We start from the raw sequence: 27,908 nt of genomic DNA, 5'->3' as shown, positions 1-27,908 counted from the left end.
GGCATATATGTGAACTACAAATATAGACGTTGTTGCTAAAGAGAGGATCAAGTTAGTTTCAGCAGGATACACTTTCTGCAGGTTTTGCTTCTTTATGAAATTATAATCACCAAGAGATCTATTATAGAGCACTTAGCAATGAAGTACAGCCTTCCTACTGAGACTGGGGAGAGGAACACACACAGGACTAACTACAGAAAGATCCCATGCTGTTGATCTAGTCAAATAAGTTACCATACAAGACCAGAAGCATCATTACAATGGCATGTGGCTGAGGAGCTCAGGATGATCGATACCTCCCACATCCTCTACATGTTTGGACTTGTATGGATTTCCTAATAAATCTTCTTACCCTTGTTTTTGAAATAGTTGAAAGAAAACAGAGGAAGGAAACAGAAAGGTTGCTGTAGGATAAACATTTTCTTAGTCATTATAAATGTCTCTTGCTCCGTGCATTTTGGCAAGTCTGGAAGGAGATGTAAATCACTGCAGTGTTGGATGATGAGTTGGACGTGTGCAGAAATAGAAAGAGGGGTTTTGTTTGTTATTATTGAACGTGGGTTGTTGTTGTTGTTGTCGTTTGCTTTGATAAGATCAGTCTGCAGAAGAGGAAACAAATCCCTCCCCCTTTCAATCGTTGCAGGGGAGGGTGAGGAGTCTCTGCCCACCAGCCTTTAGTGACCCCCGGCTAATCTCAGGAGCTCCCTGACAGGACGACTGCAAACCAAAGCCCTTCTGCAATCAGCTTTTTTATACAAAGCACCCAGAGGGAGTGAAACATCTCCAATTAATCTCTCCAACAAAATAATAACAGCAATCATAATTAAAACTTCATTTTTTTCAGTCAGGGACAGCGAACAAGCCCACTTCCTAACCTGACGAAGTTCGTGAACCTCGGTCGTGACGGAAAGACAAGTCAAGGCGAGCTTCAGCTTGGGAACTCCATGAGTTCAGTTAAAGGCTCGAACGCCACGTCTGACCGCGACAAACCTCCAATGACAGAAGGCGGCGTGACCCCACAGACAGAAAGAGTCAAATTCACAATGAAAGTCCTGCTGCTGTTAGCAGGGTGTTAAAACTCAACTAAAGACATAAAGGATAATTAAATACAGCAAGTGCATTGGCAAGGGCAAGAAGATGTATTTCATGTGATAACTATTAAAAAATTTTTTGGGACAATTGTAGCTTTAGTTCGTGAAAAACCTTGTCAACCGAACTACAATTTCTTACTGTCAATTACTCTCAGCTGAACTGTCACTGTTATTTTTATTTGTTTAATTTTAAGTACCGCCCATCTTTACTGAGCGGCTGCTAAAGGTCAGACCTCTGGGACCTCTAGTGGTCACAGTTAATATTACAAAAACAATGAGATGAAGCAGGATCTACATCCTGATTTTAACACTGTGGTATACATGAGCTCCTTCTAGCGGTGAGAGGGAATACATTGCATTCATTAAAAATGAAATAAAATTGAAAATATATAATATTATATAAACAGTAAAACTAATATTACAGAGCTGTTATTTGATTTGAGAGTTGTTTTAGTCTGCGTTGGATCACATTTTGAATCGATAAATATTAATCCCTTTATATATATTTTTTTTCTAACAGTAAATCCCCTCTGAACAAATTCATCACTTTATAGTGTAGCATTTTTTTTTGTGTTTCAGTTGTTAAATGGTTTCACTGTGACTTTGACCTCTATGTCTGTGAATCACGAGCCTCATGATAAAGCTTGTTTAAAAGCTATAAAATCTAGTTTTAAAAATGGTCTCTTTGCATGTTAAATTAAGAGGACGAAACAAATAAATAGCAAACAAATCGTAAGAACACTGGGACCAGAGAATATGGCAATAAAATATAATTTAGGAAAAATAATTAATTGTGCAACATTTGACAAGAGCATAAATATCAAACCAAAATATATTAAAAAAAAAAGATTTTAAACACAAGCAGGACAGCGGCCATATAAAGATACAACATTCAAGATCTTTCTGGATCCTGACGACCAGAGTCTCCCTCTGTGAGTCAAACAACAGGAAAAGCTCCACCAGACACTCCCGTCTGTCTGTATGATCCTGCCGAGGAAGACGAGTCTACATTCATCAGCAAAGCAGCAGCAGCAGAGTTAGACCTCGCTAAGTCAGCATACAGCAGTGCAGCAGTCAGAAACACAGGACTGACCGGAGTCGTCGACAGAAGAAGGAATAATATGGCTAAAACAGCTACTGAACTCAGCCGTGTTAGCACCCAGCCACTGACAGGTTAGCACCACAGTTTACCTCCATGCTCAGGTTTGTCGCTTCATTCGCAGCCTGCGACTCAGTGCCAACACTGGCTTCAAGGAGGGTCTGGCACTTCATATGAGCAAAGTTAAGAAATCAAACCTTTTTTTTTTTGTTTTGTTTTTTTGAATTTTTTTTTCAACACAGTGCTCCATGTCGAAACCATATAAGAAGAAGTAGAAGAAGAAGAAGAAGAAGAATGCCTTGTAATTGACTTGGTAAAAAGCAGGCCCGGGTCTCCCTCTGTCTCTTACACAGTGGAAGTTTGCTCTTCTCTACACGGAAACACAGGCGGTGATAGCAGCAGCAGCCAATACAGAAAACACAAGAACGTGGCGTAGTGGGCAGAGAAAGAGTTTAAAAAGAAAATAAAAAAGAAAGAGAAAGAACCAGGTTTCCCAAATCCCATCATTTAACTTTTTTCATTATCCAGACAAAAGCCACAGCTTTTATTCTTTAGTAAAGGTTGATTATTATTGAAATTGTAGTTCTGGGTTAAAATGAGAATTTTATTTCACGGTTGTAGTTCAGGTGAAGGTTTTGGGAAACCCAGCCCCTTGTTTCTGTAGGGAAACCCCCTCCAGACTGACAAAAGGTGCAGATTTGTGTTCTCATATATTTGATTAAGGCACCTGGTTCAGCAGGCATCATATTCAAAATGTTGGTTTTTTTTCTTCCTTGTATGTGTAAAAACCAAGTGCAAGGTGAGTAATGCTGTTGGTCTTTTGATGGTCGTAGGAAATAAGGTGCAGAAGAAGAACGGGGGGGGGGGGGGGGGTATCATCAGAATGTAATAAGACTGTGTCATGGACACCCCTAAATCTGAAGTCTCTTTGTGCTCATTCAATAGCAGCAAGTATGAAATCATACAACTGAGAGTACAGAGAGCCCATAAAGCCATGCGACAACTTGTTGTGATGGTGAAGAGCCTTTTTTTTTTTTTAAAACCCATCAGAGAAATTATTTCCCATCTGTGAGTCACTTCGGACGTCACTTTGTTCTCTCAGAGCTACGCAGGGTAATCGGCATGCGGAAACACAACTCCTGCTGCATTCTGGGAAAACACGCGGAAGGTAGTAAGCATACGACCTCCGACGCTGAGGTGCTTTTAACAAGCAAAGAGGGCAGCGCACGTGAGTTTGAACAAGACCGGATACATTAGAAATGACACACGAGGAACTGTAAGACAGACTCTGAGATTCGACGCCACAGCAAACCCTTTAAAGTTTGTCTTTATGACCCCAATTCGTTGTAAAACAAGCCTGACCAGCTTTTTGAGTAATTTGTCACAAAAAATATTTATAGTCTTTTGGTGTACAGGTGACAATTTCATGTTTTCCAGAGCTTTTTATGTACGCTACATGATTAAAAAAAAAATGAGTTGAAAAATGCTACGGTTCTCTGCAGGTGGGAATGCAGAATATTAAGAGCATTTCTACAAGCAATCAACAGCGAAAGGTGCAATTTGTAATATTTTCGAAATCTTCATTCCACATGAGCTGTCTATGGTGTTTTTTTTTTAATCAGATGTCAAACTCCATATTGTTACTTTACCAATCAAAACAGACCAACACAGCAGGCTCAATACCCTTATCAAATAAACTTAAACCAAACCATGTTCACCCATCTTATAAAACACGAACGAAAACTTTGGGGCTGTGGTATCAAATCTCAGAGACTGGCTTTTACAAAGAAAAAATCATGGTATATGCTCAATAATAACGATCACACAAGTCAGCAATCCAGATTTCCTCATTCTGCTGTCGCTTAGAGCAAAGATCAAGGTCAATCTTTCTCTGATTGGTCCAACAGCAAAACTCAAGCCATCAATAGAAAAAGTTAGAATTGATGTAAATGATGGAGGGGCTGAAAGGGGAGTCTGATCTGATGGACAGATGCCTTTTTTGTTGTTGTTGTTGTTGTTGTTTAAATATTATTGTTATCAGCACCATGTGACAAACCCCAGTTTGATCGGAGCTGGAAATCCGTCAAATCCTTCATGACAGGAAGATGTTGCAGATTGTGTGACGTTCAAAGACCAATTTCATTAAAGCGGGGAGTGTTTGAGGATTCCTGTGACAAATCCGTTGGCCTTTGTTTTTTAGGTTGTGTATTGAGCGTTGCACCATATTGATTGACATTGACAATCCATAACACACACACACACACACACACACACGCACACACGCACAGTATTTTGTACAGAGTAAAGAATAGTGACAATAATTGGAATACATAAATATATTTTCTTTAGATTTTATATGTCATCACATATGTCAGATAGAAGAACGATATTACCCTGATTTGCTGAAGAAGAGCGTTATGGATCCACGTATAGCTTTTTATTGGACAAGAGTAGCACAACGTTACACACTCTATTAGCTTAATAGTTGACTGTATAGGATTCATGTCATCAAAAATAAAGAGAAGAAGGAATAGTTTTACTGGCGTGGATTTTTCACTCATCACCTCGACTCTTAAAATGCCACAGAGTCTCCTGGATTGAATGTAAAGTTGCACAGCTTGCGCCTATCATTTTAAATGTAAAAACCTGTGAGGACTCTTTCTTGCGCCAGCCTCGTGAAAGACAGCAAAACACACACGCCTCTCTTTGTCAGTCGGCCATCAACCAGCGGCCCTTCAACCACTGTTGACCCCCTGCCAGACGTAAAATCATACCTGAAAAAAATGCTTCAACTATCATCTCTGAGGACGCAAACCACAAGTCTGTTTTTCAGATATGCTTCACTACGTCTGCTACTTCAGTCAAGGTTGTTTTGAGCCAATCAGGCTGAATGGTTTTGTGGTTGTGGTTGTTGTTGTTTACCATATGGGCAGAAGTACGCCGTCAACCTCGGGCGTTGCCCTCGGCCACAGACACTTCTGCCACGTTGTTATTTGAGCGGATGTGAAGTTATTTAAGAAGGCAATAAGTGTCCGGATTGAGTCTCCATTTGTAATTGGCTTGCCATACAGTACAGTGATATAGTAACTTCCCCCAAGGCGGCCGGGAACGGCGTCTTTCAAGCAGGCTTTTCCTGGCCGCCCCAGGCTAAACCTCTCCTCATTAAGTCACAAGTAGAAATCAGTTTACAAATGATAACAATATAGCTCTCTGAAGAAATGTGTCTACACTGTACATCACCCTGAAGAGGAAGCCAAAGCAGAATCAGTTTTTCCATAGGAAACCTCTACTGAAGGCAAATGAATCATGACGCCAAGGGGGTCAGCATCAGGATCAACGTAGGGGCCCTGGAATCAAAACCCTCGTGTGTTTATATATTTTTTTTTTTTATAAGTTTTTTCTTATTTTTTCTTTTTTTTTAAGACCACAAACATACAAGTCACACAGTCACCTGACCAGGAAGAAGACCCATTCTCTCAAGACACTGGGCTTCCCAAAGCCAAGCAATGATATGCTCTCACACGTTTACCTACATATCATTTCATGGCTCCAGAAATGTGTAGATCTAACGCCTCGTCAGGCCATGCACCGAAAACCGATTCCTTGCCAGTTTATAGACCCGGCCGAGCCGGGGAACACGCCTTTCCACGCAAGTAGTCGTCAGGTACACTTGCAGCATTCACACCAGGCCATTTAGCAGCAAATGGAAGAAAAAAAAAATGCTTTTCTTTTTGTTGTTTTTATCTTTTTTGGACAAAGTGCTTTTGTTTTCAAACATATAAGATAAAGTATTCTATACATATATATCTAACATTTAGAAGGTACGTATTAACTTATAGTTTATTTACAAAAACGAATCACTCCTAAGAAAATAGCTATGGACGGTCGGGGAGAGCAAATCATGAGGCTACAACTAGTCTAAGGAGTCAATTAAGAATCATGGACACTCATCATTCTAGTTTGAGAAAAAGCACCATTTCTCCCTTTTTAGACAGAACGGAAAACAATAGAAAATATTTATTTAAAGGAGTAGCACTAGCTGTTATCTAATCACACAGCACAGAAAGACGTAACGATCAGCAGACATCGCTCTGTGAAGGAGTACTTTCTTCACTTGAACCTGTTTTCCGCCTCATTTAAACTATTTGCATTATCATTGCCTGCTAACTTCAAGGAAGTCTGAGTGAATTTTGAAATTTCCCGGTCAGGCATCCTTTACAGCCCGGACAACGCGGCTCTGTGTTAGTCTTTGATGCTGCGACCAGTCGGGGAGGATTTATGATCAAAGGCAAGAAGAAGGCAGGCAGACAAGGGACGAATTCAACAATCCAACCTCGAGAGCTGCGGCGCCAAAACCCAGGAAACGCAAAATCCAGCCAGCTTCGCGGCTGAAGAGAGAATCACGTGTGAGGGGCACAGTGCTGAATTCACATCAGTCTGGGACAGACTCTAATGGCTTTGGCTTTCGTACAGTATCTGAGACAAATACTGCAGCTGGTTCTTCATGCCTCCACGCCTCTGAGGCTCTCTCTGGACTCACCCCGTCCAGGCTAAACTCAGCACTTCCTCGTTCTCTTTGCTGACCGCTGGAACTAAAGCGACGGGGTGGCCGAGTCGCAGTCCTCATGTTCTCGTTCTGACTCTGCCAGTAAAGAGAAGCGAGGGCTCGAGCGTCGGTTTGTGACTGAAAGCATTTTAAGACCTTTCAACTCTTATTTTCTTTGCATCTCCTCCTCTGACTGACCAATAACTCCGACCCAGCAGGGCGACTAGGCAAGCAGCTAAAATACAAAAATATAACAATACCTTTTTTTTTTGTGGGTTTTTTTTGTTGTCGTTCGTTTTTTTTCTTCTAACTTTCTCGATGCAAGGAGAGGCTTTAGAAATGTGTCATGCTTAGAAATGAATCAATTGTCATGAAAAGTGGCATTTCACCATCGATAGATATATCATAATGTATCTATATACAGTACTTTTAAACACAATTCAGTTAATATCTTGTTGATAAACTAGACCTGGTCTACAGACAGAAATCAAACAAGTGACACAGGAACAAAACATTTTGGTTACTGTTGGTGACATTTTGACAAACAAGCAAAAATGTAACATAGCTTATCTACCGGCGCTCTGGGGTTTCTCTCCTAGCTAGCGCTATTAACATAATTAGCATGTGGAGGGAGCAGTCGGTTCAGGAATGAAGTGCTCTCTAAAAAACAAATCTACTGGAGAAGCCCACAAACGGGGTTAATCTTCAGATTGAAACAAAAAAACAAATAAATGTTCCTTTTCTGTACAGAATTGGACCCAAGCTAATTTCACAGTTCTATGAAGTTCCCTGACCCTCCCACATTTCTTACATTCAATACGGCGTCAGGTAAGCTGTGCAAAACCTTACTTTAACTGGCTGGTCGCCATTTCGTTGCATGTGTCTTTGGTACAAAAAACAATCAAAATATAGTGTGCAAATTTTTTTTTTTTGTAACTCTAAACAAAAAAATATCTGTCAACCCTCCCCAGACCCCCAAAGACAAGTACCAAAAACCAAAAGTAATCTATTGCAGAGCCCTCCTATATACACAGACTCTGTGGCATCACGCAACAAAAGCTTCCATTTTGTTTTTATGTACATTCAAAATATCTTCAAACGACTGAAATACACAACAAACCACACAAGTGTGTCCTTCCTCACACTCACTAAGAACGTCCCTCAGTGTAAAGTAGTCCTCTCCTCGGCTGGACCTCAGGGAGCTCTGACCAATCACGTCATCTCGTTCAGCACCTCGCACTCACACGCACACACACACTCACGCTCGCACACAGACTCAGACCTACAGGGACACACGCGCACACATACACAAGGCACAATGAATTGAACTCTGATCAAACACTAGTATGAACACACCAAACTGTTGTCATCAAAACGCCTGGTCATATTCTACTGTACAAAAAGGGGGAGCCGTTCGCTGGGAGACATGGTTATATACAGTTTCCATGAGGAGATGGACCACTGCTCATGTCACCTTGCCGCCGCCGTTATCGTCTACCTCGCAGTCTGTCTTGATCCCACGCTTGGCGAGAACGCTGGTTTCACTCAGTCCAGTTATAACCAGCACAAGGCCAAAAAAGCACCGTGCTACATGGTCAGCCGCCGCCTGCTGTTTCAGGCGAGCCAATCGGCCGGTAAGTTTTCTCCTGCATGCAACAAAGCTTCAAAACCGGCGAAGATGTCTGTTGCTGAAACGTTCCAATCAGAATGATCACGGTCAGTTTGTGATGTTTTTGTTGAAATCCCCCAATGTTTTGGGCAACAGCAGAGCTGACTGGCAAACAGGGGATGGCATGAACATATTGAGGCCTTCAATACAAAATATTTCCTGCCACCCCAAAGCGCCTCGGAGCACGCTGCTTTTTTTTTTTCTGTAGCTTTCTTGGCTTCCAAATACTTGTTATTTTTTTTTCATCAAAGTGCTTTACTGAATGAGTCTGGAAGATAACTGGAACTTTTTTACTAGCTCTGACGGCTCCCGACGCGTAGCGATTCCTATTTTCTCATCAAAACCTCAAGCCAAAGTATTCCAGTGGTTACACTTGTCTGTCGCAGCCCTGGAAGCAGACCTCCAGCTGAGCCAACCCTACACAACGCTATGTTAAACACATCTAAGAATCTCCGGTGGATTTAGGACGTGCTATTTCGCTATACACCTAACCATCACTCGCTTCTCGAGGTGCTCTGCCCAACGCAACTTCAAGATGGGTTGGGAGACGGTGATGCGCTGACTCCGCACGCTGCGTGCAGAGACAGAAAGCTAGGGTGTAACGCCATGCCCGTGCATGGCAAGAACAAGCACACATACATACACACACGCGGCGGAGTGGTATGTGTGTTTGTGTGACGAACAATGTGTGTGTACTCTGGGCTGGAGGGGCATGCAGAAGGGAGCATAGTTACAATGGGACAGCGCGGTTTTAACATTTAGCCCACCCCTTTCGGTGGAGCGAGCTCTGTCTAGATTTTGGAGGTGGGGACTCGCAGACCGACCAGTCCACCGGTGGGATCGCCACGCCCCGTGTTCTCCAATATCTTGTTGACGAAGTCTGAAGTCTGCCCAGCAACAGGGGATGGCACTGCGTACACACACACACAAAAAACATTCAGAAACAATTAACAGTGTTTACTATCAACAGTATATAGTATTATTAGCCTGTGATACCAGGGCGAATATGATCAGTTTTATTATGACAGTTATATTTAACATTTTCACTTTATGTTACACCTGTTTTTAGATAAATAATGCACTTAAATATCTTTGGCAAAAGTGAATGTTGCCATCTTCGCCATCATGGGAGTGTCTAATAAACATGTGCACACGCTCGTCTGCTGTAAACGACTCAGCTGTTGGATTCTCACCAAGTGTGTCTTGGATGAGCCGCTCCAGAGTGTCTGTCATGTTGGTCGGACGCGGAGAGGAGTCCTCCACTCGCACGACAATCTCCTCCTTGATGGCGTTGATGACAAACAGCAGGCGATCTGCAGCAGAGACGTGTGTTCAAACGCAGAAGGAACAGAGGGACAATTTAAGGAAACGGAAGCTTTATTTTACAGTGACGAAAACTAAAACCGAGGTAAAGAAAACTGAAGCGGAGGTCGTTGAATTAAAAGAGAACATGAATGAAGAAAAAAACGACGTACCGTACTCTGTGCTGAGTCCCCAAAGCTTCACCTTGTTGGCTTCATACTGGGCCTTCTTTTTTAAGCGACAAGCTCTGCAACACGCACAGGCGAGTGAGAGGTTAACAACGGGGATGAGGTCACGGTGGACAAATTACTTTCAGATCATGACAGCAGCCACGCTGTGCACTGCGCTCACACTCCGAGTCATAAAACAGTGGCGGGCACAAAACAGCTGTGCTCCTCTCCTGTGCACACAGTGAACATATGGACGTGCGCTCTACCTGGACGCCAGCTTGTTCTTCTCCTTGCGCGACCGTGGCCGGGCGGTCAGCGGCAGCTCGCTGACGGGGGTCAGGTCGCTGATCACCTTGTTCAGCTTGCGGAGCTCTGTGCCGATCTGCAGCAGCTTGCGGGGGTTGGGAGTCAAGTCCTCCACGTCTGTGCGGCGAGACTTCTTCAGCATGTATTTTCCTTTGGAGGGCAGCAACAGCATGAGGCATCAGACATCACATCATGTTTACCGTTTCGTCTGGTACAAATGGGGTTGAACATTTCTTTAATTAAAAAATCAAAAAGCCACAACCTTCAAGAAGATATTCGTTAATCAGCCAAATATAATGCAATCAGGCTCAAACTTATCAAAGTGAAGCAAAATACATTGACAAACCAAAAGGCTCAAATCAATACAGAGATGAGAGAGTTTGATTTAAATTAACCCCTTCTACGCCGCGGTGGTTCCTTGTCAGCAGTATTAATCAGAATCACAACGCAAAACCGTTAAATGACGAGAGATGATTTGCTTTCTGACTTTTGTGCCACTGATACGAAAGCCCAGAGTATGACTGTAATGAAATGTGTGAGCGCGATACATTTCGATCCTTAAGATAGATGCACAACCGAGCCTCTTGGCTGCTGTGCTGAAGAATCAAATTGTCACACTCCAACTGAAATGATTGCACTTAATGGGCTTATGTAATGACATTTAACATCAAAAAGACAACGATCCAAAAGACTTTCACACCTGTTAGGAATCTTACAGCTTTCAACAGCAAGACTCGCTGCCCTACGTGTGTGTGTGTGTGTGTGTGTGTGTGTGTGTCATGTTGATGACGGTGTACCGTGGAGGGGCCCGTTCTTCTGGTAGAGGTTGCTCGGCAGCGTGTGTCTGTCCCACTCAGACGGCTTCAGCATGCGTTCCTGCTTGGAGGGGGTGAGCTGCTCGCTGTACTCCCAGAAGTAGCGGCGCTTTCCTCTCTTCCGGCTGGAGACTCCCGCCGTTAGGCCTTTAACGTCCTCCATCATCTCCATGTCACAGCCTGGTGGAGGTGGGAAGTGGAAAAGATGAAAGAAGAGGGAGAAATTCCCAGCAGCACCCAGAAAAACAAAGGTTAAATAAAGTTAAATAAATTCTCAAATGTAAGTTTTAATGTGGAATCTAATCTATGATCAATAACAGATTAGCAGCGATCTTCACCTGGCTCAGAGAAGGCGTCACTCATGTCATCGTCCTTGTCTGCTTCATAGTCTTCATCCTCCTCCTCCTCCTCCTCCTCCTCTTCCTCCTCCTCTTCCTCCTCCTCGTTCTCAGAGAGCTCATGCTCACTGCCGAAGCCCTCGTCGTGGTCTTCGTCGTCTAGCTCCAGGCCATCGACTTCCTCCTCCTCCTCCTCCTCGTCCTCCGCCTCCTCCTCGTCTTCCTCCTCCTCGTCCTCCTCCAGCTGGGAGTGGGCCCTGCCGGCCAGTCTGCTGCGGGTCAGGAACAGGGAGTAGTTGTGCTCTTCCTCTTTGCTCTTCTCCGCGCTCTCGACGACCAGGACGCCGTCGCCGCTGGCTCCCGCCACGCCGTCGCCGCTCCCCGGCCCGGAGGTGCTGCCCTCCAGGGTCTGGCTGGCCTCCGCCAGCTGAGGCACGGTGGGGGACCACCCGATGGCCATCTCCCGCTTCGCGGCGCCCTCCGCCCTCCTTTCAAAGCACACCAGGCTGCCGGGAACAGCGGCCGGAGCTCCGGGAAGTCCCGCCGCGGCGGCGGCACTTGCTGAAGTGGAGGCCTTCTCGTCTTGCGGCTGGGCAAGAGGCACAGTGGGGTCCGACCTCTCAAAGTCCGCCTGAGAAGGCCCGTCAGCTGCAGCTTTGTACACGGCGCTCACGCGGACTTTAGCCTTCCGCACGAAGTGGGAGCCGTGAGAGGTCGGGGCAGCCATCTTTGTTCCTCGCCCCGGAGGCTTGATGTGAGCTTGGCTGTGGTCCTGGCTGAGACTCAGGTAGGTCTGGGTCTTGGCCATGGTCTCGGTGCTGGAGGGCACAGGCCTGGTGGCTTTCTGGGAGCCTTCGGGGAAGTCGGGCAGAGGGCTGCGGGAAAGCCGAGAGGAGGCGGCGGAGCTCGGGGAGGGCCGTATGGGGCCGGGGCCCGACCCTTGACCCGGGACCAGCGGTCTCTTACTGTGACAGGGGAGCTGGGGAGGCTGGAGCTGAGGCTGAGGGGCGGGCAGGCTCAGGTCGGCAGCGGGGTACAGCGCCTCACACACGGACTGCGAGTCCTCGCTGTTGAGCTGGGCGAGTGTCGGCGTTCGACCAATCACCTCCTCGTCCTGGTAGGGGCTGGAGAAGTCATCCAGTCCAAGGAAGTCCACCTCTTTGGTGCCCCAGATGTCACAACTGGCCAGTCGTGTATACCTGCAGAGCAGGGAGAGATGCAGCTCCATCAATCCTGATTGTAATCTAGCTTTAAAAAGACAAAAAAAAATTCTCACATGACGTTGAAACATGGTAATGTAACTTTTTCATCTATTTTCTTTCTGTCAGAAACACAAAATGACTCGTGCTTTAAGATCGGCAAATATCCGACATCAATTTGTTGACATACAAAAAATGTGTGTCAAGCATAAATACGATAGACCTTCCTTCCTGCCTCAGAAAAATGTGGTTTTTTTGCTTGATACTTGCATTTTGCGACTTCCTCATACTTCACATTCACTCTTTTCAATGTGCTTGGAATGTGGTTACATTGGATATTGATGACAGTGGTATTTTTGCATGTGTACAAGCAAGCATTTTAATAAACGTAACAAGAAAAAGAGCAAGAAAAAAAAAAACTTCTTTGAATTAGTTTTCACCTAAAACATTTCCTTTCAACTTCAGCTTATTGTTTTTTTACTTGGGTCAGACGTGAAGGTAACCAGAGGGCAGTGAAACCTTTTAACTACAGCACAGGAACAGAGACGAGAATAAAACCGAGAGTTCGGCGGCTGTCTGAGAGTTACATCTGCTAGTTTTAGCTTGACGCCCACACAGACGCTGTCTGCTTTAATCTCTTAATGGGAGGAAGCTTGCTGGTTGAATAAAACTGCTGTTTGGCGAATCTACAGAGCGCAGCATGATTTCTGTGAACTGAAAAACACATCAGAGCGACCAAACACTGATGTGGTGACAAACAGTGAGGGTTGAAAAAGAATGACGAAGCCATTAGCCAAAAACTACGGCGGGTTTCTCTGTGCTTCACTTGGAAATGATCTCAATCAACCCTGTAAGCTGCAGATTTCCCAAATGCTGCAGCAGCCGCCACGATCCTGCACAGTTTTATTAGCCTTTAGATTTCCGAGGCTCCAGCCAGCCCCCGGCTGACACTCAACATTTAGGGAGACGGGACGCAAACCATTCTGGCAGCTCAGCACCGGAGTCACTGCAGGACAGACGGAGCATCACCTGAGACCCCAGGAGACTGCAGCAGCCAGCTGCTATTGTTGTTTACTGGCCCTCTCCAACCACTCCCTGTCTGCGGGCGAAACCACTACCTGCGTCAAGTCACCCTCTATCGTCCATGGCGGCCTGAGAAGATCAGGCCCGATGATTATCGGTCAGTGACGAAACCCCCACCCCTGCTCCGAAACCCTACAGGCAAACGTCCCGTCTCATTACGCTCAGAGTCTGACTCTGCATCTGGCTGCTGCTGTCCTGCAGGACGGACCGTCACCACAAGCAATGTTTCAGTGCCTGCTGAAGAAAAAAAAAAAAAAATCTCCAGTCGAATTTATTTGTCAGTGATGGATCGGCCCTCTGGCGCCACATTCGCTTTGCAACGACACGGTCAAGAGAGTTTGCCTGTTCTCCCTGTGGAGGCACGGGTTTTCAACACAGGCCAGACAACAGGTTTTAAAGGCGGCTCCAAATTGCCCGTAACCATAAATGTGTGCATGCAAGTGTGATTTTGAGTCTTTCTCTGGTAGTACTTATGAGCAATAGGTGCGTTTTGTTATTTAATTGCAAATAAATAAATGAGTGAATGAGTGAGTGAATAATCCAGTACCTGGTGAGGTCTTCCCAGTAGGAGTCCCACTGTTCGAACGCTGAGCTGCTGCAGACCGTCTCACACTCGCCAAGTCCCATGAGCTGATCCACGCAACCCTCCACCTCCTTCCCTCCGTCCCCTACCCCGACAACGCCGTCACCTCGGGGGCTCTGCCGGTGGGTCATGTCTCTGTCCTGCAGAGAGGAGCCGAGAAGAAAGGCAAAACATGGAGTGAGTCAGATAATGATCAGATTTACTTTTAATATCTGCAGTTTTGCTGTAGATTTCTTAAATATGAGAAGTTTGTTGACATGAAACAGAGAATACAACTCACCACAAAGTGAGAAAATGCATGTTCTACCTGTGCATGGTTAGGATTTCTCTGGGTACTAGTTTCCTTAAAAAAACTTAACACTTGAGGTTAACTGGAGTCTGTAAAATTGCCTATAAGTGTGTGTGTTTGTCTCTGGCTGTCATATGCCCTGTGATGGACTAGCAGCCAGAGTGACACTTGTTTTCACCTATTGTCAGCTGCGATCGGCCTGACAACCCTGAGCTGGATGAAGTTGCAGAGACGATAGATAGACTGATAACACAGGAGAGTAACCATCGACGCCGCTGGGGCCGTCAAGTTAAACAAATGAAGAAACACAAACAGGAAAAGCGTCTGCAGAATTTTGCACAGTGTCCCTCTTCACAATTATGTTACAAAGTTCCTTTGTATTTTACCTGTGGGAACTCGTGAACAATCGTTGGGTGTGGCAACAGGTATCATGTTGACGGTTGTGTTATTTGCTGCTCTCTCTGGTTTTAACTCACTGTCGAAGCAGCCGTCACGCTGCGAGTGAATCTTCCATCCTCTAAATTCATCACAGGCTACAGACATTATAAAAACTCTTGAGATGTTAAGACATCTTTCTTAAGCCACAATCCGGACTATCACCAGACTTGCTTATCCATCTTCTGGAACTGTCCAGAATCTCAGTGTATCTCCACATTTAAAGGTAAAGGTCACAAAAAACTCCGGAAATGAATGCTTTATAAAAACACTTCTAAAAAAACGAGTTTTAATGTTGAGGATATGCCAGATGCTTTTGTGTCTGTTCCAGATGAGAGATGAGTAACGTATACGACAATATCTCTTTATGCAGATCGAAGTCAGTGGTTTTTAGTTGTACAGTGAGGGGTTTGAAATCACACTGTAAGCTACACCACCGCAGACAGCCTGGGATCACCCTCTCATTCTGAAACTTCATGACTGCCGTCTGGAATGACAAACCCAGAACTCCTTCTTCCGCACCAAGTTTTTTTTTCCCTTGCACATAAACACTACTTGGAAAATAGGTTTGAGTGTGTGGATGACATACAGAATAACGATGTTATTCTTTCTTGTTGAAACACTTAGTAGGAGTTATTCAGTGGAGAGTGACAAAGCGCAGTCAAACTAAATAGCACTGAGTAGTTTTCCTGCTGATAAAACACTAAGACTGGTAAAATTACTCAGTCTGGAGGAGACTTTAGACACTCAACCTGTTTCCTGTTTTGATTTTCCGCTATCACTTATGATATCAGCAAAGAGGCAGCCGATTGGCCACAAATGCATTCTGCAGCAGCTTCAAACCGTCGGGCTCGACTGTAACGTCTGTTTTCAGAAGGAGGACGAAAAGAGGAGTCCTGCAACAGATGGTGCAGCCCCCACAAAGCCCTGATCTCAGCCTCATTGAGTCAGTCCGGGATTACATGTAGACACAAAAGACACTGAGACAACCTGCGGAGCACCTTGAAAAAGCGTTTTTAAGTGCAGCTCAGAGAGCTGCTGCTGGTTTAAAGGCTTAAGAGGCGGTCACGCCAAATAAAAACACCAAGCGCAGGACAGAGGAAGATGACCGGTCACCCTACACGACAACATCCCACTAATATGTTACTGCGGGGCAAGAAATTGAGAGTACAGCAGTGAATCATGATTGTTTAGTCTACAGTGGACAGCAAATTGAGGGAGACACCTGCAGCTGACAGCGTGAGCGACGACGGGAGAGCTTTCTGCGGAAAGCTGCCTCACATCACCTGGCTGCAAGGCTCAGCAATTAGGCACACGCCTCTGGGTGTCAAAGCTGAGAAGGTCACAGAGCGATGTTTATTTTCAGGTTCACAACCTCCGTAAATAACATTACCAAACATACGTCCCCAGAAAAGGTATAGGACGGTAAAGTCTGTAAAAACATGGAGTAGGTTAAAAGGCTGAAGGACACAATGACCTTTTCATGTGCTTTTATTATCAATATTTTTAGTTCATATATGTGTGTGACTGATAAATAAATGGATTGTTAGTTGGGAGCTATACACAGTAAGCTAGGTAACTAATGGTTTTTGATGTCAGAGGGGGGTCCTCCTGCTGATATGAGCCTGGAGCAGCTGTGACTGCTCAAAGCCCACAGACACAATTCAAGACAGAAACCTTCCACTGCGACTCAAGAAAAAAATAAGACGTTTGAATGTGAGTCTCAATCTCAACAAGACATTTACATTTTTATTGTTGGCACTGCACAATAGTTATGGGGGAATTGTTGCCGGGTTACATTCAAATCAGCAGACAAATGCTGCTGATATGTGTAAAAGCAGTCAACACAGAGATTCCTTCCTGTCTGCGCCGAAATGCAGCTTTTCAGACGTTTCAAGACACATTTTAATCAAACATAAACAATTCTGGCAAATGGATTTCTGAAATATAGTTATGACAGTCAGCATTTCTGTTGAACGAATTCTAAAGTGAATGAGTTTTAATTTATGAGCACTTGAGGAGACCACGGTGCTCACGGTGAACAACATTTTTTTTCCTTTTCGTCTGACCTTTAAACTTCATTTAGATGCAAGATTTAGATGCAGCAGCACGAGCTGCTGACGCTGATGTAAAACAAGCGCTCGCTGAGCGGATGTTAGAGTGGACTGAAGTTTGCTGCATGGCGTTAGCGAGAAGACCGTGTGTGTGTGTGTGTGTGTGTGTGTGTGTGCGTGTGCATGTGTGTGTGTGCGCAGCCACTCACCAGTTCATACATGAAATCTGGGTCAGAGCTCGTGGCGAGCAGCTCAGTGCTGGTCAGGGCCTGGTCAGCAAAGGAGTAGTTCTGAAAGGCGTCCCCAAAGGGAGGCTCCATCCCACTGACGCTGGGCTGCAACACAACCAAAGAAACAAAGCAACACTGAAGTGAACAAGCAGTTCAATTGAAATCGCATTACGAACCTCTGGCCTTCCCTTTTATTTGCTCTGTTTCACTCAAGCTGCTAAATTTGGATCACTTATTCCCAAAATGTGTGACTTTTGCACATTTTGCATCATTTTAGTCAAGTGAAAATAAGGAAGAGGTTCATGTGGCAAACTTGCTTTCCTGACTATATCAACTGCAGAGCACGCAAAGCTTGTCAGTCCAATGATAAAGACTGTCCTTTTCAGTTTGTGTCCACACACAGTCACCTAATGGTTCCACTCAGAACACCTCCAAAGTGCTTCGATGCTTTATATGGATACAAAACAACAAATTTGAAATATTACACCTCAAATGTCTTTTTTTGTTTTCTAAGACATTAAGTAGTTAGGAATGTACAGGTAGCATTAAGTAGAGTACAACTGCTTGCCACACGCTAAAAAACAACATTAATAGGAGTCTAGAATAATGCTCCCATGATGATACTCTGTTCTGCTGCGTTTTTGTTTGTGTTTAGGAACAATAGCAGGCGGCAATGTGATCTGTTTAACCAGACTACTGGTTAGATAGGCGTGACCGGACCATGTTTACTCTAATCCTAACACTGATCACTCCGAAGAGCAGCGCGACAGGCAAAAATGCAACAGCTGAAAAGCTGCTGTACAAGATGGTTTAAAAAACAAAACAAAACAAAAGACAATGGACTCCGTGTTTGCTGGAAAGGCGAAACATTATACTCTAAATTACAATCTTTCAACCAAAAAAAAAAAAAAAGATGCTGACACTTACTAAAAGTGCTACACAGATTTGGGCCCTTAATGCAGTCAATACTTGCCGTGATTGTAGCTACAAGGCCGTAATTCTTAAGCTGCCATTTCTGATGTCCCATAGGCCTGAACTGACTGTAATAAAGTAAACAGTCCGTGAATAGACTGTCCAGAGTCTGGCCTTCATCATTTGTTGGTCTGCCTCTGGAGATGTATTCACATCCAGGCATATTTGCTTTGTGCTTCGATCCACAATAGCAACACTTTTTTTTTTTTTTTTTCCAAACAGCTGGCGCAAGCACACAGCAGTACTGAACACAGACATACAGAGAATGATTTTCTACAACGTAGAATCAATCATCTTGTAGACAAACATTTTCTGTAGTCAGTCATGGTGAAAGTATTTTACCGTGCAGTAATATTCAAAGCTACTCCTGCTTTTGATGCAGGGCAGGCAAATAAAATTAAAAAGTCCATATATAAATAGCAGATTTTTTAACTAGTGAAGCTGAATAATCAGCATGGAAACAATCGTGTCTTAAAGGCCCAGGGAAACTGATGTTACAGCAGTATTTGTTTTGATATATTCATGTATTCCAGTTAAATTATAGGAGCGTGCTCCATATCTGACTGACAAGCTGAGAAGACAATCATGTATAATGATGGGAGGACAGGGACAAAAAAATCCAGTCAAGCATTTGAAATTGATGCAAAATAGCTTTGTGTGTACATTTTTTATATTTTTTTGGATTTTCTATATGTTTTCCTTTAAATTGGATATTGATTTCCTGTCTTTTCGTCTACTGGTAGTTATGATAATTTCAACTTTGTTTGGCATTCTTGTGGAGAGCAAAGTTCCCTGCAGAGGGAGGCATGTTTTTCTGTTGAGTATATGATAATAAACACTGAATCCTGAGTTAGGGAACGCCCCGAGGTGCTGGACTGAGTCATCAGAAATCATTAGACAACTATTTGACACAGATCAAGAAATAATTGAACAATAAGCCCACAGTCACAAAACAAAAACAGAGCAAATCTATTTTTAATTTCATTGGGTCTTTATTACTCTTTTCGAGCTTAAACTAATTCGACAAGCCATTTTTAAAAGGGTCAGGGCCTGTGACGTCTCGGCATTAAAGAGATTTCACATAAACGGGTGACTCACAAGAGATCGACTGCATTCTTCCCCCCTCTGGTGCACAAGCTGTGATGCAGATAAATCTCTTCCTTTGCACAGATCAGGAGAAGCCTCCGTCGTCTACCGTGTTCTCTGAACTTTCTGCTTAATCTACTTTCTTGGTCGTGGCCGTGTTCCACCGACATCAGCTGCCGGGGCCGCTAGCTCTGCTCCCCGTGCTGATGAAACACGTTCACAATAACCGAGCATCTAGCAAGGTGAGCGATGATTAATGAGCTTGTGGAGTCTCTGGGAAAAAATGGTGAAGGACTGAAGCTCCAGAAACAGAAAAGCTGCAACCATAATCATCTTGTTGTGAGATGCTGTGTCAAACTTTGTTCATTATTAACATGTTCTGCACTTATTTTAAGGAGTGTGAAAGGACTGCATTCACATATTCACTCATTCATTAACCCGCTCGCTGTTTGTCCATCTGTCCTCAGCAGCTGTTTCGATGCAGCATCCACAGACGTCACTGTGAACCGGGGTCAGTCACTCACCTCTCTCTATTGTGGTGGACAGATTTTTTTTTTTTTTTTTTTCATGTCTCTGACATTGTCTGTCTGTATTTCTGAAAAGCTCCATTGTTTCTACAGTTGTTCACCGGATTTTCACATTCTGGTTTTGATTGTGTTCGGAATAGACCGGTTCAATCTCAGTTTAAAAAAAGAATCGTATTTCAAAATAACAGTCGCTCTTTGTCTGAATGGTGCTGAATCGACAAGTATTCAAACACAGGAAGCGATTTTGTCGCACAGTCATGTCGAAGAAACCTTGTTTATCAGTGACAATGAACTTTTTCCTCATGTCCTCCTTACCTGAGGCATTGCCAGGCACGGCTTAGAGCTCCGGCGGCGGGAATCTCTGGGCCGCCTGTCCAGTCCCAGTGGCGTGAGGCTATTCGATCAGCACAATAAATTACTGCTGAGGGAGACGATCACAAGGGCGGGTGGACGCTGCCTGTGAGACCAGGGTGAGGGTGGGGGTGGGGAAGGGAGGGAGCGGGTGAATGACTGGGCTCAACCTGCTCTGCTGTGGTCTGGTACGGATCTCTGTATGCTTCAGGTCTGCGAAAAATAAAAACAGAGGGGGAAAAACAGAGTTACAAAAAGCAGAATTAAAAAAAAAAAAAAAAGAAAAACCTGCCAGTTGCACACAGGTAACCACAGCGGCTGAGTGTGTGAGCAGCTCGCACACACAACCGTTTGTGGCAGGGTTTCAAAGGACTAAACCAAAGAATGCAAATTGTGGCTCGATTGAAGGGGGTTAAAGAACACTAAAATATATCTTCAAAAAGTAAAAATGACGTAAAAGAGACGCACAATCAAAATAAATCCATATTCTTATTTTACAGAAACTGAAGTAGAAATTACTGTTATCTGACATAAAACGCACATATTGAGGAGCATAAAGCCTGTAAATAAATAGTCATCTAAAAGACAAAGTAAACACACAAATGCCAAATGAACAGCTGAAATCTTTACAATAAATAAAATGATTACTCTTCTACATTGCTGCATTCATCTTAGAGTCACAGCAGAGGTTACACCATCCATGAACAGGGAGAACATGCAAACTCCAAACAGAAGGCCTTGCAAGGACTCAAACAGAGGATATTCTCACTGTGAGGGGAGATTGCTAACCACTACACCACTGTGCTGCCTAATTAAGACATATTGTGGGAAAAGAGCACACATGGAGAATTCCTTGTGAGAGTTATCCGGCATCTTTAATGAAACGTCACTACAACGGGGTCACCTAAATTTATTTTCCTAATACTAATGCGGGGATTCGAAAGTGGGAGCTAAATTTAAACACAATTAAAATGCAATAGGAGCCAGCAGGAGGCTACAGAAGTTCATATCTCACGAAGTGTGTCGTTTTTATCCCAGACAAGTCAGAAAATACATGAAAACAAAACCAAACTCTGCTTCCTGCTAAGTATTATATCAGAAAATACAAAAAGGGGAAATATTTGTTGATATTATCATTTATTAGCCACTGCAAGTAAGTCTGTTATCAGATTAGCAGTGAGATCAATATAAAGTGAATCAAAACTAATTTCATCTATGTTATAATCTACAAACTGTCACTTCTGCAATGATTAATATATTTAGAGTAATTATTCCCTGCATAAGTATTAAATAACCCGATTTCATTATTGCAAACTCTGGTTTGTTCTCAGTGTATCGCTTGCTCTGCATTGTTATTCTTTGCTCACTTGAGCAAAATATTCATATATCTGTGTCAAAGTCACCGGGCAGCACGGCGTTACCTGATTAGCTGATAAGGAGGAGTAAACAGGTGGAGAAAGGCTTGGAAGGTGGGTTTTTACAGAGCAAACACTGTGGTTTGTGTGTTTGCTTGGAACTGATACAAAGAAAGTGCATAAAACACATCAAGAGAAAGAACACATCTATAACTCATCCGGAAGTGGTTGTTTGAGTTTCAGCCAGTCTGAACATAGGTTTCATTGTTTTGAGTAAGTCTCTGAATAAAAGCCAACGCCGAAAGGCACAAAACAACTGATCAGATATCATAATGACAACAGATCAAGTTAGAAATGTACCTACAATTTTGCTTTTTTGTTTAATTCTATGTAAATTTAAAGAGTTCTCGATTATTTTAATCATCCGAATGTTCGCCTTTCACAAAGTTGCAGCAAACCAAATGCTCGCCGATCTTTTGGCTTTGCTCGCAAAGCTAACATATTAGGATCTGCATGGAGACGAGGCCCAGCTGACAGAAAGTCCCTCTCCAATCCAATGTTCTGCGGTCAGGAGAACCACATCACTTCCTCTTGCTTGGTGCTGCTGACTGATTCAAATGAACTTCTCACCCCAAAGCTCTTTGCATAGACACACAGGAAGTGTCATAAAAAACAGCGGTGCATGCTACTGGTGGGGCTGCAGATGTACAGGCAGCACCTTTGCAAACACCACAGAACATGCAAACGCACATCTATGCAAGTACGCCCGCTCTCTCGCCAACAATATATTTGGATGTTCCGCCCCCGAAAAACAAATGGTGTTATCATATCTCGATGTGCACTTGCTTCCGGGCAGCTGTCTGGTTTCATCCGTGGCAGAATGAAGAAGCATACGGCCCCAGCAACAACAGTAGCTCCAGCATCAATCCTGACCGGGCTCACTCACAACCAGAGACTTCGCCATCCCGCAGAAAATGAGCCACAGCTCTCCACTCACAGCGGCTGCCTGACATTTTCCCAGCAACACACTTTAATGTAATCCAACTTACTGACACAGGTTATGATGCAGAGCTGGATATTTATGAACTGCGAGCACGACAGGCATCCAAAAGAAGTCAGATGTTCAACAGGACCCAATTTCTCCTGTTAACATCTTAAAAACAGTTGCATCAGTTTACCGGGGCAGCTTCTGCCCATCCAGCCAAGGTGGTAAAACACAATCCTCTCTCAGTAATATGATTGACTGGAGATAATGCTGCTGTGACTGACTCACTGAGGCTGCATCCCTCAATTATCACTGTTCACATGCTGAATATATCAAACGGCTTCTCGCACTATTGGGAAAACGTGTTCTTTTTCCTCCGCTGCGGTTTTCTGTTGACGAGCGTCGTTAACGAGCGAGGTGAAAATGCAATTTCTCCACACATGTATGGCTTCCTGTATTGGCGCCACTGAGTGCAATGAGCTTTAAGAACGGCTTCTGTTTAACAGAAATGAGAAACAGATGGGAGGCGAAAGAGTGAACTATGATATAAATATGTTCTGGCATGATTATAACACTCTGCCGATCATATCGGCAAATGCATTAGCAGAAAGAGAAAAGAGGGCATGTCTCATCACTTTAGAGCATAAACAGAGAAAGCTATGTTTAAATGTAATTGATTGACGACAAATCTAGGTTCAGAGCAACTCAAGCATAAAAGCCTGTAACCAGACAAGACTTCTATAAAGTGCCCAAAATCATTTATGCATGTTTCCTTCCCTACTGGCGGATTTCAGATAATGTGAAAAGTTTAGTGGCAGCTGTACCCAACTCCAGTCATAGCTCCGCGACCATGCAAACAGCTCACATTCTCCACCTCCCAACATTGGACGTGGTCCAAGTAGGCCAATCAGCAGTGTCTTATTTGGAACGAGTTACCTACTGATACCAGTCGCTGATCCCTGCAGAGATAACAAGCAGGAGATGCCAGCCTGTTTACTAAAAAGGGACGTGTGACAGAGTCACAGCAAACATAACCAAAGGTCATGAAACCACGAGTCCTGTGTGTTTGTACAGCCTTGGCAATCAGAGAAACAGAGCATGGATGCTCAGTAAGAAACTGTGCTTAAAGGTTGAGGATTAAGATTATTTATTCATGTGGGAATTTATTATGAGGCACGAACCACAAGTAGCAATGGAGCTTCGAATTGATTGATTGTGCATCAATTTTCAGAGAAGCTACATGATCTGGGTGTCATCATTCCACAAGGAAAAACGTTTACATGACTGATAACATCATATTTTAATAGCCCTTTGGAAAAAATAAAATGAAATTTAAAAACAAAAGTGTGAGCAGAGCGGACAACTGCAAAATACTGCACATTTACTCTGTAAATAAACAAATACAGAAATGATTTCATTATTGCTTTGTCTGAACTGTTCATTGATTATGGCTCATTTTAAAATGCTGGAGTGTTCCTGTCCACTAATCAGACGCAGGATTATGATCACTGAGTGTTAACTGAGCAACAACGGTCTGTTTATCACGACAAATGTAAAGAGGAGGGACGCATTCAGCAGCAAGACAGCATTTTTTTTTTCATCAGAGCTGAAGAAAATTGCAACAGTAAAGATTTGAGTGAGTTAGAAAAGGGGCTATTTCAAATGGCCAGATGACTGGGTCAGAGCGTCTCCAAAGCTGCAGCTCTTCTGGGGTGTTCTATCAAAAGTGATCCAAGAAATGATAAGCATTAAACTGACAACAGGGTTATAGGCAGCCACAATTCATTCTTGCAGTAGTTTGAGTAACAGTCGCTCGTCTTGTGGTCTGAATCACCACAGTGAATCAGTTAATACTGGCTCTAATAAAAAGGTGTAAGAATTCACACCAATTTTACTTACGTCAAACAGGGGACCTATATTATGTGAGAAAGGTGGCTATAATGTCACGGCTCAGCATCCATGTCAAAAGGAAAACATCCTGCTGGGTTCCACCAACTCCAGTATGGATTCATTCAACTCATCACCAGCTCTGGTACCCAAACCAAATCCTCATCAGCTTTTAAAATGCAAAGCAGCTGCATATCAGGGAAGGAGAGTCTGTGTTTTTGGAGTGCACATGATCGGCAGAGAAAATGCAGAATGACACTTCACTGAACCCATTTTCTACAGATATTTTGACTTGTTAAACTCAGACAGGTGAGACTAATACTGCAGTTAAATGCTGAGCAACGTTATAATAATATCGGGAATTAAGGCAGCTGGGCCTTTGCAGTCGAGAGAGGTCAAACTGTCTGCTGTGAAAAAGGTCAACTAACTTAATTCATTTGGAAAGTGCACAGGAATGAGAGCGGTGCAAGGCTCATGAACTCATCAAGAATCAGGTTAAAGGAATCACAACGACAAGACACTTGCTCGAAAACTATTTTGATATTGAGGAGCTCCTCCGAGATTTGATTGCAACTTCTTCAGTCTATATGTTTCCTCCTCCACATGTTCTCAAATCAAATTGGATTTTTTTTTAAATTGTTATTGCAACCTGTGACAAAGCAACATCTTTGGCTATATTTCATTTTGTAAATACCAAACAATCAATTAATAAGTCATTAACAGATTTATAATACAATCATCAGTTGCAGACGTGGAGTTCAGTGAGACTTCTTCAAAATAACACAGGACGCTCAAGCAAGCATACCTCTTAAATACAAAGTATGAAGAAAAGTATTGATCTTAAATGTAACATTTCAGGAGAGCCTTGTGCCTGAAAAGATTTGGTTAAAGCTGAACACATAAATAAAGAATAATTGTGGGACTAAATCCCCACATTTACACACAGCCATGCCTTGGCTACTTTGCTTGGTTATTTATGCAGTGGCCTCAGTGATGGATTAATTACTACAAAAGGACTGTCTTAATGGTTGGATATTAACTCTGGTTGAAAAAAAATGAGTCCAGAAAAAACAGATAATGGGAAATGTAGCTGACTTGATATATGTGTATTCTATGTGGTGGCAGAGATTGTTACTTTGTGCTTCACTGCTATAAAGGAGCAGTTACAGATGGCTAACTCGGCTGCAGACACTGCTGAATACTACACAATGAGCTATTTTTATACAAGCTTTTTTTTTAAAAAAATAAAACCATACAGAACCAGATAACATACCGGCAAAAGATGCAATGTACAATTTCGTCTAAAACATCTTCTAATAAAAAGATGGGAAGTCTCATCCTTCCATCTTTCTGTTAGATTCACCTGTGAGGAGAAGCACAGCGGCTGAACGCTATAATCATTGTAATATACAGTAGCGATGGTCCAGTTTACAGATGACCAGAGAGAAACACCAGTAAAACCATAAAATCCAGCAGTATCTCTGCACTGAGCATAGCTCTTCCAAAGCAAAACAAAGCCTCAATCTAACCACCAGTGCCAACACCCACGTAATCCCATGTCCCTATTGGTCGAGCGGAAATGACGTCCCGCCTATAGACGTCTCTGATTGGCCGCTGTGTTCATCAATCATATTGGCAGCTCCATCATAAACAGCCCCCTTTTTCAGTCTCGGTTGAGGCGGAAGATAAACAACTTGGAGGCCTACATGCCCGTGGCCTAGATAGCTGCATTTAAAAGATATTTAAAGTCAAATCTCGCACTTGCCACAAAACCCGAAAGCACCGCAGGAATTAACGTAAAAATGTCCCCGTTTCGGTATTCACAGCGAAGAAAACACACACAATCATATGTTTCTGTCTACAGATCGCAAGATAAACTACAAAACAGGACGTTTAGATGAAAATCAAAACAAATCTATTATTCCTCACACACCAGTGGTTGGAATATGTCCTCGGAGTTGATGTGAGCAAGTCGTTTGCCTCGGATCAGATGGAAATTTCTAGTTGTATCGAGCTTTTTTCCATCAGCACTGGATGTTCTCGGTGTTGGGGGGCGTGTACCTACCGAGACCTGCAAAAAGTCCGTGCTGACCATTTCTCTGGTCGTTTGTGGGTTTAAAACCACAAATACAATTTTAAAACTATTTAATTGTGTGATCTAATATCGTATATAGGGGGTGTTGCATATGTTTAACTAAAATTACAGCATCGCAGCGTCACATTTAGAGTTTAAAAGTACAGTACAATGGGATTTTCTTATGTAAGTGCAGTTATTGACTATAATGGCCCTGCTCCTGAATACGATGACCAGTTAAATGATTATTAATGTATGATTATTAATCCCAACGGGAGGTTTTTATTTGACAGGTTTCACGCTGTATGACCGCAGTTTGTGTCCGCTCACGGTGAAGCGGACCTGCGGCGAGCGGCTGGATAAAAACGCCATGCGTGACAACACGAAAAGAAGACATCTGGCTTCAAATTGCCTCTAGCTGGTCTTTTTTGATGCGGAACAAGCGAGTGCTTGTCTCCCGTTCGCCCGCAGCTCGGTCAGTATGGCCTCCGTCCGTCCGCCCCCTTTCTCCTCATCCCAGCTGAAGCCCCGACACACAACAACAGACCAAGCCGTTAGCTCCACGGCTAATCCAGCACCGCGGCCGAGAGCCCCGTCCGCTGCCCCGCTAAAGTTCCCCGCGAACGGCCCGACAATGGTCCTACTCACTGTTGGGACGCCCACGCATGCGTCTCCCGTGGTGTTGGAGCTCGCCGTCGGTAATAAGGCTCCTTTTTCAATGGAGTCCGCACGCTGTTGAAGCTCTCTCGAGTTTGTTTTGTTTTTCTTCTTCCTGACGGGTTCCTGGAAAGCGCGTGACTGCCCGAGCACGTGGTGCGCCGCTCGTCCAATAGGAGCAGAGCTCGAGCCAGGCCGAAAACACTCCTGCAACATCTCAACCAAACCAGAAATATAGCCTCAAAGTTACAAACATTGGACCTATATTCAAAAAACAGGGCCCTGGGCACAGACAAGAAAAGAGGCCCCGCAACTTATTCAAGTCTCCAGTTTATATATTACATTTTTTGGTGTTATTTTTTTGAGCATATAGAGAATGTATCAGGCTCTGTGTTGTTTGCATGTTCTCTCGGTCAGTGCTTGCATTTTACCAGGGTGCTCTGACAGTCCTCTGGGGGTAATTGGGTACTCTTAACTGCCTATAGGCATGAATGTGTGTAATTATAAGAAGACGCTTCTATGGTTTTTGTTTTTCACAGGTATTGAACATCTCCTTTTTGTTGTTTTCCATTATTTGTGGTTATCTAATCCCTCTTATGATTGTCTTTTGTGTTGTGTCTGTCATCTTCCTTTTATTCCTCCTTTGTGATTTTTATGTGTATTCAGGTTTTTTGTTTGTTTTTTTACTCTTTTGTGATTGTTTTCTGTCATTTTGGGGGATTTATTTTGTATCTTTTGCGGTTATTGTATTTCAATTGTTAAGTTGATTTGAGAGTTTCATGGTATTATTAATCCCTCTTTTGAA

The 27,908-nt window shown here is 43.5% G+C and overlaps 1 protein-coding gene across 1 annotated transcript; it reads right to left on the bottom strand.

Moving 5' to 3' along the window:
• Positions 1-357: 357 nt before the first annotated feature.
• Positions 358-27,230, bottom strand: crebrf (creb3 regulatory factor). The gene is made up of 10 exons (XM_030101738.1): positions 27,095-27,230; positions 20,110-20,358; positions 17,189-17,314; positions 14,166-14,341; positions 11,337-12,535; positions 10,981-11,178; positions 10,144-10,333; positions 9,881-9,954; positions 9,599-9,718; positions 358-9,315 (listed from the first exon to the last, which is right to left on the bottom strand). The coding sequence occupies exons 2-10, from the start codon at positions 20,116-20,118 to the stop codon at positions 9,197-9,199; spliced, it is 2,211 nt and encodes a 736-aa protein (XP_029957598.1). The 5' UTR covers positions 20,119-20,358; positions 27,095-27,230; the 3' UTR covers positions 358-9,196.
• Between the last annotated feature and the right edge of the window lie 678 nt (positions 27,231-27,908).

The sequence above is a fragment of the Salarias fasciatus genome, chromosome 10, assembly GCF_902148845.1.
Source record: "Salarias fasciatus chromosome 10, fSalaFa1.1, whole genome shotgun sequence".
NCBI lineage: Eukaryota > Metazoa > Chordata > Actinopteri > Blenniiformes > Blenniidae > Salarias > Salarias fasciatus.
This window is presented reverse-complemented; position numbering and strand designations above follow the sequence as displayed.